This window comes from Elephas maximus, chromosome 3, assembly GCF_024166365.1.
Source record: "Elephas maximus indicus isolate mEleMax1 chromosome 3, mEleMax1 primary haplotype, whole genome shotgun sequence".
NCBI lineage: Eukaryota > Metazoa > Chordata > Mammalia > Proboscidea > Elephantidae > Elephas > Elephas maximus.
Genome location: NC_064821.1, coordinates 187,447,071 through 187,458,846, shown reverse-complemented (window position 1 = coordinate 187,458,846; position 11,776 = coordinate 187,447,071). Strand labels below are relative to the sequence as shown.

Below are 11,776 nucleotides of genomic sequence, written 5' to 3'. Positions count from 1 at the left end.
GAAACTCAGGCAGGATTTCAATGTTACAGTCTGGAGGCAGAATTTATTCTTTCCAGGAAACCTCTGTTTTTAACCTGAATGCCTTCAAATGATTGGATAAGGCTAGCTCACTCACATAATCGAGGGCAATATCCTTTACTTAAAGTCAGTTAATTATAAATGTTAATCATCTCCTCAAAATAATTTCAAATTTTGTGGATATCTACACTAGTATTTGATCAAACGACTGGACACCATAGCCTTGGCAAGTTAGCATATAAAATTAACCACCACAACTAATCACACAAGCAGGAGGAAAAAAAAAAGTCAGTCTATAGCAAGTTGGTGAGTAGACTCCTTTTTATCTATTGTTTCACTTCAGGTAGCAGGATATAAGAACATAAGCTAGGGAGGGAAATAGGGTTTGCCATTTGAGCATCCCAGGGCAGGCCACTAAAATAGAGTCCTAGGTCAGAGGATGTATTTGGGGGAGAAGATTCAGGATCTTGTACCCCAAAGCAGAGGGGTTCTCTAGTTAAGTCCAGAGCCTTTGCTGGGACCTCTCAGCCATTCATGCAGGTTCAGGAAGAACAACAAGTCCTCAGACCGCTGGGTCCCCACATCAGCTCCTCTTGGCTCAGGGTCCACTTCAGCAGCAGGATCCTCCAGAGGACTGGCCATTCCCTCCTCCACAGCAGCTGGAGCCCCCGCATCCCCCAGAGCCCCCCGAGGGCTGGCTGCAGCATTCAGAGCTGTGGTGCCTGTGGCGGCAGGACCTGCGGTGCCTGTGGTGGCTCAGGCAGCAGCCGCCACCCCCTGAGCTGCACCAGTCCCCAGAGCTACCACAGCAGGAAGAGGCTGAAGGGCACTTTGGGGGACACTTGGGGGGGCACTTGGGGGTGGGGCACTTGGGAGGGCACTTGGGGGTGCACTTGGGAGGGGGCTGGCACTGCTGCTGGCTCTGCTGGCAGGACATGTTGGCGGGCCTCAGGAGCTGAGGGAGCATCAGACATAAGTCAGACCTGGGCACAGAAGCCACCCTCCCCTTCTATCCTTTCAGCCTCATTCATAGCCCTTTTATTTTGAAAACCCTGAGGTCAGACATAAGGAAATTATCTTGGACATTTTTTTATCACACTTAATAGTTTACCAAGTTCCTTCTTTCACAGTCTTATGCTAGCCATATTAGGAGGGTTGCAAAGGAAGATACTTGGGAGACAATTTGTTTCAACTAATCCAATTTATACGTGAAGAAATTGAAGCCGGAAGAGACGAATTCACTGGCCCAATGCTATTCACTGTCGTATGCGGAGTCATGCCCAGGTTTCCTGGCTGCCAATTCTATGCTCTGTCCTGCATCACACCCTGCATCGCTGGGCTGCTTAGTAGGCATTATCTGGGACTTCTTAGGCTTCAGCATGCTCCCCATTCTCCACCACAGATCTTGTTGCTGGACTCTAACCAGATCTCAGTGGTCTCTGATCCCTTCTTCTGTTGAGTATCAGTGTCCTTAGCACTTATTTCTGCAATTGAGCATGCCTCTATTTCCAGCATTGTATTCCCTTTATACATACAGCTGCAGAATAATCTAGCAGCCAATATTTTTATTCCCTAAAACCTGAGGAACATCTTTAATAACTAACAACTTGGTGTCTCTAAAATTTTAGTATCCAGCCACACAAATCTTCCCAGTTACTCTTGGCCTCTTCTGCCCTCCTCACCCTCCTTCTTCAGACTTCCTGGGCCCTCTTCCTTGTCAAGTAGGGTTCCAGGTCCCCCAAGCCTGGAGCCTCTCCTCCTGCTCTGGTCTGAGCATCCTTCTGCGAAGCCCCAGTTCCTAGTGCCCAGGGGACACTTACCAAGTTCAGGAGCAGACACAAGGTCTGTTGGTGCCTCAGAAGGTGAGTGGATGGAGGTGCTCTGGACTGAGACCCTTTTATCCCAGTCTTGGACTCTGCCCCACAGTAGTGAGATAGGGCCAGGGCATGTGAGGACCTGCCTCTTGCCACCCACATGGGTCCTGTGACCAGGTGATGACTAGAGGCTCCTCACATGCCTCCCCCTATCAGGGCTCAGGGCAGTTGTTCCTGCTAGGAATATGACTGCATCAAAATGAAGACTTATGGTGGACAGAAATGGACACCACCATTCCCAGAGGCCTCTGCTGCCTTATTCCATATGGAAGACAGCTCTCTTCTCAGCCTTCCTATTTATACTTAAGGGTCTGAGTCACACACCACCTCCTTTCCTTCCACCCTAGATATTATTATTACTATTTTATCTAGACCTTTGGATCTAGATGGCTTGGCCTGAAAGTCCACATGTGTGAGTTGTGTGTGTGTGTGAGCGTGCACGTGTGTGTGTGCATGCACATGTACGTGTGTGTGCCACACGGTGGTTAAGAAAAGGGGCATTGGAGACCTCAGCAAAGTATTTAACTTCTTTGAGCCTCAGGTTTTCATCTTTTAAGTGGAGGTGGATATCTTCTTTAACATTGTAAGCAACAGGAACCATATGCCCTATTTTTCCCAGACAATCCAGGAGCACAAACTGATTAAGTTAAAGCAAGTGCCTTAAGACCAGAGATGACCATGAGCATGTGATCCTCCACTTCATGGAGAAGGGCAGGAGATACCAAAGAGGGCTTTGAAGAAAGGACTTGTTCAGAATCGATCTTCTCTTGATCTTAAGCTGTATTGTGTTTTATACAGACACTTGGGTGACTAATCCTATTAGACATTTTCTGAATTTGATTCAATTAAATTAGAAACTACTGCTTCCACTACATAAAAGGCTCTGTGGAGAAATAAAAAGAATCAGACTATCCTCCAGAGGAGTTCAGTCCAGGACATATACGTGAATTACTATAACTTGTCAATTTCGGGACGCTTTAGAGTGTAATCTCAAACTCAGCTCTATCAACTATGAAGGCCTTTATGATGTGCGTATTACTTTTGACTTTCTTCTCTTAGTTTGCCTTCTTATTTGCAATTCACCTTATCTTGATTTTTAGGTTCTTATATATTTTATACGGCTGCTAACCGAGAGGTCAGCAGTTCAAATGCACCAGGCACTCCTTGGAAACTCTATCCGGCAGTTCTACTCTGTCCTATAGGGTCACTATGAGTCTGAATCGACTCGACGGCAGTGGGTTTGGTTTTTTTGGTATGTATTTTATTTTATTTTTTTGTTATGCATGTTTATCTTCTAATATACTTCGAATCTTTTGCGGAATGACATAGTGGGTATCCAGAGGGTTAGATAATTGACTGGCTGGATGACTAGATGGCCAGTCAACTAAAAGCCAGGGAAACTGTGATTAACAATAGCAATAAAATTTATAATTGTGATATTAATAGGTAGCATTTGGTGAGAACATATAATCTGCCAGGCCCTCTTCTAAACATTTTATATTCATTGACTCATTTACCGTCCACAATAATTCTATCAGCTGGAGACTATTACTCTCTCCGTTTTTTTTTTTTTTTTTTAATTTATTACACTTTAGATGAAGGTTTACAGAACAAACTACTTTCTTGTTAAAGAGTCAGTACACACATTGTTCTATGACATTGGTTAACAACCCCACAACATGTCGACACTCTCTCTTTTCAACCTTGGGTTCCCTATTATCAGCTTTCCTGTCCCTTCCTGCCTTCTGGTCCTTGCCCCAGAGATGGTGAGCCCCTTTAGTCTTGTTTTGTTTTATGGGTCTGTCCAATCTTTGGCTGAAGGGTGAACCTCAGGAGCGGCCTCATTATTGAGCTGAAAGCATGTCCAGGATCCACACTCTCAGGGTTTCTCCAGTCTCTGTCAGGACAACGAGTCTGGTCTTTCTTTTTGAGTTAGAATTTTGTTCTACATTTTTCTCCAGCTCTGTCCAGGACCCTCTGTTGTGATCCTTGTCAGAGCAGTCAGTGGTGGTAGCCGGGCACTGTCTGGTTGTACTGGACTCAGTCTGGTGATGGTCATGGTAGCTGTGTTCCATTAGTCCTTTGGACTAATCTTTCCCTTGTATCTTAAATGTTCTTCATTCTTACTTGCTCCTGAAGGGGTAAGACCAGTGGAGTATCCTAGATGGACTCTCACACGCTTTTAAGACCCCAAATGCTACTCACCAAAGTAGAATGTAGAACATTTTCTTTATAAACTATGTTATGCCAGTTAAGCTAGATGCTCCCCAAGACCATGGTTCCCACAGCCCTCAGCCCAGCAATTCAGTCCCTCAGGCAGTTTGGATGTGTCTATGGGACTTCCGTGTCCTTGCCTTGTACAAGTTGTGCTCTCTTCCCCAGTATTGTGTACTGCCTTATCCGTCACCAAAGTTACCATTTATCTACTGTCTATTTCGTGTTTTTCTATTCCCACCGCTCTCCTCCCTCATAACTGTCGGAGATTGTTTCTTTTTGTGTGTAAACCGTCGCATGAATTCTTACAGTAATGGTCCCATAAAATATTTGTCCTTTTGTAATTGACTTATTTCACTCAGCATAATGTCCTCCAGATTCATCCATGTCATGAGATGTTTCTCAGATTCATCGTTGTTCTTTATCTTTGCATAATGCTCCATTGGTGTATGTACCACAGTTTGAGTATCCTTTCATCTGTTGATGGGCATCTGGGTTGTTTCCATCTTTTTGCTATTGTGAACAGTGCTGCAATGAACATGAGTGTGCATATGTCTATTCAAGTTATGATTCTTATTTCTCTAGGATACATTCCTAGGAGTGGGATTGCTGGATCATATGATACTCCTATTTCTAGCTTTCTAAGGAAGCACCATATCATTTTCCAAAATGGTTGTATCATTTTGCATTCCCACCAGCAATGCATAAGAGTTCCCATCTGCCCACAGCCTCTTCAACGTTTGTTACTTCCTGTTTTTTTTTTTTTGATTTGTGCCAGTAATGTCAGGGTGAGATGGTATCTCGTCGTGGTTTTGTTTTGATTTGCATTTCTCTGATGACTACTGATGGTGAGCATTTCCTCATGTGTCTGTTGGCTGCTTGAATGTCTTCTTTGGTGAAGTATCTGTTCATTTCCTTTTTTAATTGGATTATTTGTCTTTTTGTTGTAGAAGTGTTGGATTATCTTGTAGATTTTAGAGATTAAACCTTTGATTTGCAATAGCCATAACTTTTTTCCCAGTGTGTAGGCTCTTTTTTTACTCTTTTGGTGAAGTCTTTTGATGAGCATAAGTTTTTAATTTTTAGAAGATTCCAGTTATCTAGCTTATCTTCTGGAGTTTGTGTGTTGTGGTTGTGGTTTGTATCTTGTTAATGCTGTGTATTGGGGTCTCTACTGTTGATCCTATTTTTTCTTCTATGAACTTCATAGCTTTTGGCTTTACATTTAGGTCCTTGATCCAGTTTGTGTTAGTTTTTGAGGTATGGGTCCTGTTTCTTTTTTTTTTTTTTGCAGGTGGACATCCAGTTTTGCCAGCTCCATTTGTTAAAAAAGACTGTCTTTTCCCCATTTGATGGACTTTGGGCCCTTGTTGAAAATCAGGTGACCGTAGGTGGATGGATTTGCATTTGGGTTCTCAATTCCATTCTATTGGTCAATGTATCTGTCACTGTACCAGTACCAGCCTGTTTTGACTACCGTAGCTGTATAGTAGGTTCTAAGGTCAGGTAGTGTGGGTCCTCCTACTTTATTCTTCTTCTTCAGTAGTGCTTTACTTATCTGGGGCTTCTTCTGTTTCCATATAAAGTTAATGATAAGTTTTTCCATCTCTTGGAAGAATGTTAAATTGGTATTTGGATCAGGATTGCATTGTATTTGTGAATCACTTTGAGTAGAATTGTCATTTTCAAATAGTTGAGTCTACCTGTCCGTGAGCATGGTATGTTTTTCCATTTATGTAGATCTCTTTTGGTTTCTTGCAGTAGTGTTTTGTAGTTTTCTTTGTATAGGTCCTTTACATCCCTGGTTAGATTTATTCCTAAGTATTTTATATTTTTAGGGGCTATTATAATTTTTTTTTAATTTTTTTTAATTTCCTTTTCATTATTCTCTTTATTGGTGTATAGGAATCCAACTGCTTTTTTTTTTGTTTATCTTGTATCCTTCTAAGGTGCTGGATCTTTCTATTAGTTTCACTAGCTTTCTTGTGGAGTCTTTTGGGTTTACTGTGTACAGTATCATATCCACAAATCAAGACAGTTTAACTTCTTCTTTACCACTTTGGCTGCCCTTTATTTGTTTTTCTTGCCTTATTGCTCTAGCTAGGACTTCCAACACAATGTTGATTAGGAGTGGTGATAATAGGCATCCTTATCTTGTTACTGTTCTCAAGAGGGGTGTTTTCAGCCTCTCTCCATTAAGAATGATGTTGGCCTTTTGGTTTTGCGAAGATGCACTTAATTATATTGGGGAATTTCAATTCTATACCTATTTTTTTGAGAGTTTTTATCAGGAATGGATGTTGGACTTTGTCGATTGTCTACTCTGTGTCCATTAAGATGATCATGTGAGTCTTTTCTTTCCCTTTATTTATGTGGTAGATTACATGGATTGATTTTCTAATGTTGAACCATCCTTGCATACCTGGTATGAATCCTACTTGGTTGTGGTGTGTGTGTGTGTGTGTGTGTGTGTGTTTCTGCTATGATGAGAAATTCTATTGGCTAGAATTTCATTGAGAATTTTTGCCTTTATATTCATGAGAGGTATTGGTCTGTAATTTTCTTTTTTTGTGGTGTCTTTGCCTGGTTTTGGTATCAGGGTTATGCTGGCTTCATAGAATGAATTTGGCAGTATTGCTTCCTTTTCTGTGTTCTGAAATAGTTTGAGTAGTACTGGCGTAAGCTCTTCTCTGAATGTTTGATAGAGTTCTCCAGTGAAACCATCTGGTCCAGGGCTTTTTTTTTTTTTTTTTTTTTTTTACCTTTTCAATCTCTTCCTTGTTATGGGTCTGTTCAGATTTTCAACATCATTTTGTGTTGGTTTCAATAGGTAGTGTGTTTTTAGAAATTTGTCCATTTCCTCTAGGTTTTCTACTCTCTATTTTGTGATGAAGTAAGCAAGGTATGGAAAGGTAAGTTACCTTTCCCAAAGTTACAGAGCCTGATTGCTGAGGGTCTGACTTCAAGGTTCAGATTCCATATCACTATAATATTCAGCCTCCCAATAATTGCTATAAATGGTTTCCTTTACTAAGTGGAGTCCAGAAAGATGGAGAATACCTCTGTCCCTGACAGACAGAATAAAAATCATACCTTCCTGTGGGCTAACTAGGAGTGATGGGAATGCTGTACACAAGGAAGACTTGAATGGAATTCCAAAGAGAAACGAGTCCTTCATATGTGAGCAGACATCCATAGCAGCTTCAGTACCTGGGGGTGGGGGTTAAGGGACACCTTCACTGGGTATGGGTGACTTGAAGAAAGAGTTTTCCATAGATGGAGAGACTTAGCAGAAAAGAGGAGAAATGAGCTAAACCTTAGATAACTATGTGTGCTAGAAATGCTTGGCTTAAAAATTATCCTCACCCATCCCTCCTCCAAATTTTGCAGAGAAGGTAGCAATGAGATAGGGTTAGAAGTACAGGCCTGTACAGTTTCACAGTGGTGTTGAAGTTGAATTCAAAGATAAACCAGAAAATATTTTAAAGTACAGGTAAACAACTCACAGTTAAAATATCAACAAGATCAAATAGGTGCAGGACAGGAGATTGGAAGTTAAGCAAATCCCAAGTAAACTCAATCTGATTAAAGCTTCAACTCAATCCCAGTTTAAATAACTCTAGACAAAATCTGAATAATTGCCTTTTTAATCTAGCTATGAGACAGAAGAATGAACCTGCAACCTTTGGGAAATACACAAAATGAAATAATATTTTACTATATTCTATACCATATATTTATGTGTGTATGATAACGTCCAGAAAACAACAAAGAATTATGAAACAAGTGAAAGCACAGAAAAATGTGATCCATAATTAGGAGACTATAGAGTTAATTGAATGGCTCCAAGGATACACAATTATTTAAATTAGCAAACAAAGACTTTAAAATAATTATTATAGATACAATTAAAAATACATAAAATGATGGATATAATTGACAAAAATATGGGATTATTTCAGAAAAAAAATGAAAACACTCAGAAATAACCAAATGGAAATTCTAGAAATGAAAGCACAATATGTGAAAAAATAAATATATTAAAAATTAAATATAATGTTAAAAAGCCACTGGATGGTCTTAAGAGCAGATTGGAAACTATAGAAGAAAGAATTTGTGAACTTGAACTTAAACAAATTATCCAACTAAACTGGGAGGAAAAATATTGAAAGAAATTAACAAATTATTGGTAATCTGTTAAATAATATCAGTTTAACATATATGTATGTACTCAGACCCCCAGACAGAGGGGAAAAAAAAAGAAAAGAATGGGAGAGGAAATATTTTTTGAAAACAATGGTCAATTTTTTTTTTTTTTCCAAGTTTGATGAAAAATATTATCCCATAGGACAAAGTGATCCCAGGGACATTGGGAACAAAAGTGTGGTCATATAGCTGCAGCTATGCTATCTTCCCATGAGCCTTATGCATTTTCCCCTCTTTCTCCTTTTACCTATAAATCCCATTAACCAACCATCAATACAAATCACTTTGTGTTAAAAATTCCTTGTGTTATGATTTTTCAAGAAAATGGAAAATCCTATTTGTGATTTTTCTCGGTTTGCCACTGATGTTTTCTTAATCTACCAGGCAGGAGTGTTAGCAAGGCAGAGGCATATTCTGAGCTACTGGGCAAGTTTTCCAACTAATGATAATAATGATAAAAAAAAAATGATAATAATGATAGTTACTGATAATCCACTCACAGTAGTCCTAATAGCCAAGATAATCTACACTTCCATAATCAGCACTCAGCTCCCTCAGGGAAAAAGACAAGAACCTTCTGTAGGTCCTTAAAGCTGTAATTGCTTGCATGTATTTGCATGGACTCCTGCCTTACATTGTAGACCTTTCTATTTTTAATGGGTGGGAGTTGGTTGGGCTGAAGGAGAGTGGAGGATATGATTCTCTGCTGAATTGGGAGTTCACTGAGGGTAAGACCTGAGTTTCTTTCCTTTAGCTCAATGGTTCTTAATTGCAGAGAAAGGAGGGGTGATTTTACCCTCAACCCAAACCCAAACCCGTTGCCATCAAGTCAGTTCCAATCCATGGAGACCTTAGAGGACTGAGTAGAACTGCCAGATTTGAACTGCCAACCTTTTTGTTAACAGCCGTATCTCTTAACCTACCAGGGCTCATTTTACAATGACATGTTTGGATGTCACAACTGGGTATGGGGGTGATTTACTACCACATCTAGTAGGTAGAGACCAGTATGCTGCTAAACTTCTGACAATGCACAGGACAGCTTCCCATGACAGAGAATTAAAACCAAAAATACACTAAGCCTATTGTCATAGAGTAGATTCCAACTCATAGTGACCCTATAGGATAGGCTAGAACTGTCCCATAGGGATCCCAAGGCTGTAAATCTTTATGGAAACAGATTGCCACATCTTTCTACTGCAGAGCAGCTGATGGATTCCAATCATCAACTTTTTGGTTAACACCCTAGCACTTAACCACTACATCACCAGGACTCCTCAACAAAGAATTACTCAGCCCAAAATGTTATGATGCTGAGATGAGAACTCCTGCTTTAGCTAGAACAGGATTAAGACTGTACTCATCTTAAGCACCTCCTGAGTCACTGAGTGAACAAAACAAACCTATGGGGAGCACTGAGGAAATGCTGTGGAAAGAACTGATTGATTAGTGATTAATCAATCCAGACTTTTATCCATGCCAGGTCAAGCTGGAGCACCTTTCAGTGACTAAGTGCCCAATCCTGATTCAAGCATAAAAAATATTTCTGATTGATTGCAGAGCTTCCCCTCCCTGGTATTTCCTCTCCCTCTGGATGATCCAAGGAACCATATCATTGGCAAATTAGCTGGGTAGCAGCAATGCATTGATGACCATTATTGATATCTGCTTACCTCACTATCCTTTAACTGATCCTTCACCCTAGTATTTGAGCTGCTGGTCTTCCAAATCTTTTACTCCTTCTAGATTCAGAGTTTTATCTAAGCCATTTTCGCCACCAATTCATCTTTTTCCCTCTCCCCTCTGCTATTCTATGTTCCTTCATTCTTTCTAAATTTCTCCTCCTGGAAGGCTACGCAGGCTTGCCCCAGCAGACTACACGCACTCCCTATATGTGCATCTCTTCAGCTTCTTGAGCCCCTTCTCAGACCTGGACTTGATTTGCCTTTGTGGCCTACCCCCTTCACCAAACATGCAATTCCCCAAAGCCCATCATCTCTTCTTCCCTCTACTTCAGTGTATTTAAGTAATCTTGTATTTAATCCTCAAAATGGCCTAGAAATGTGAAATTTTTTTAGCCACCTCTTGTAGATGGGGGCAGGGAGGCATTCCTAGGTAGTGTAAAAGGTAACCACTCAACTGCTAACCAGTTCAAGTTCACCCAGAGGTACTTTGGAAAAAAGTCCCGACAATGTACTTCTGAAAAATCAGCCACTGAAAGCCCTGTGGAGCACAGTTCTACTCTGACACACTTGAGGCTGCCATAAGTCAGAGTCAACTCAACAGCAACTGGTTGTAGATGGAGGTAGGTTGGTTGGTTGTAAATGGAGGAACTGAGTATCAAGGAGATTGTCCAAGCCAAGACCTCTCAGCTACTGGATGGTGGAGCTGGGGCTCAAACCTACATCTTGTCATGTCTTTTCCACTCTGTTTCCATTGCTGTATGCTGGTTCACAGTCCCACAAGCCTCTGGGCTGCTTTTTTCCATACATCAAACTCAAACCCCCTTCCCTTCTTATGCTCTCTTGGATGTTTGCCCAGATCATCTCCATTGCTATCCTTTTTCTTATTTCCAGACTACTTTGTGTCTTTCAATATATTACATATATATATATATTTTTTTTTAATGACCATTTTTTATCATTTATTTTTCTCTCCTAGAATATAAACTCCTAGATAACAGGGAGCTTTGTTTTGCGTTCACTGATGGATTCCCAAGCATCCAGAATAGTGTCAGGCAAATAGTAAAAACTCAGCATATATTTGAATAAATGTTTGTTGAATGTATGAATAAACAGTGGATTCCATTTTAAAACAATTCTGATTATTAAATTTATTTTGTTTACTTCTAGCTGGAGTCTTCTTTCTTACAGTTTTTATCCATTGGATTTAAGCTGATTTTGTTACCAATTGCCAATCTGACACAAAGGGTCCTTGTCTTTTCCCAAGTAAGAATACAACCGAAAGACAAACTTTATCTTCAGCAAGCTTTATTTTGTTTGAGTCAAGCAAAAGGAGTCAGCGAGGATCTAAGCCTCTTCAAAAGACTGTCTCAAAAAGGGAAAAAAGGCTAGGGCTTATATGGGTTCAGTGGAGACAATACAGTAATGAGTATTTAGTAGGCTTCTTTCAAGGGGCGGGTACTTCTCAGAATGGCGGTGTATGTTAGTTAGGTTGCTGCACATCTGGAATCTAAGATGGAACCCGCTGATATTCAAGACGGAGTCTTCTCGGCAGCCTTTGGCATCACTTATTATAAAATGTAGCACAAGCGCACTTGATCTCTGGTGCTACATTGCCATCTTCGGAGGGCTAAGGAAAGTCAAACAGCAGTCACACTCTGCTCATCTGCACATACGGAGCCTGCAAAGAAAGAGGGGACTAGAAAGACATTAAGAAAAAATATTCATGGGCTGCCCCAATCCTATCTCATGTTGACAGGATGGATTCCCGTTTACCCAACT

At 40.6% G+C, this 11,776-nt stretch overlaps 1 protein-coding gene across 1 annotated transcript; it reads right to left on the bottom strand.

The window, feature by feature from the left end:
* Positions 1 to 628: 628 nt before the first annotated feature.
* Positions 629 to 955, bottom strand: LOC126071447 (late cornified envelope protein 1E-like). The gene has a single exon (XM_049875644.1). It carries the CDS (start codon positions 953 to 955, stop codon positions 629 to 631), a length of 327 nt encoding a protein of 108 aa, XP_049731601.1.
* Between the last annotated feature and the right edge of the window lie 10,821 nt (positions 956 to 11,776).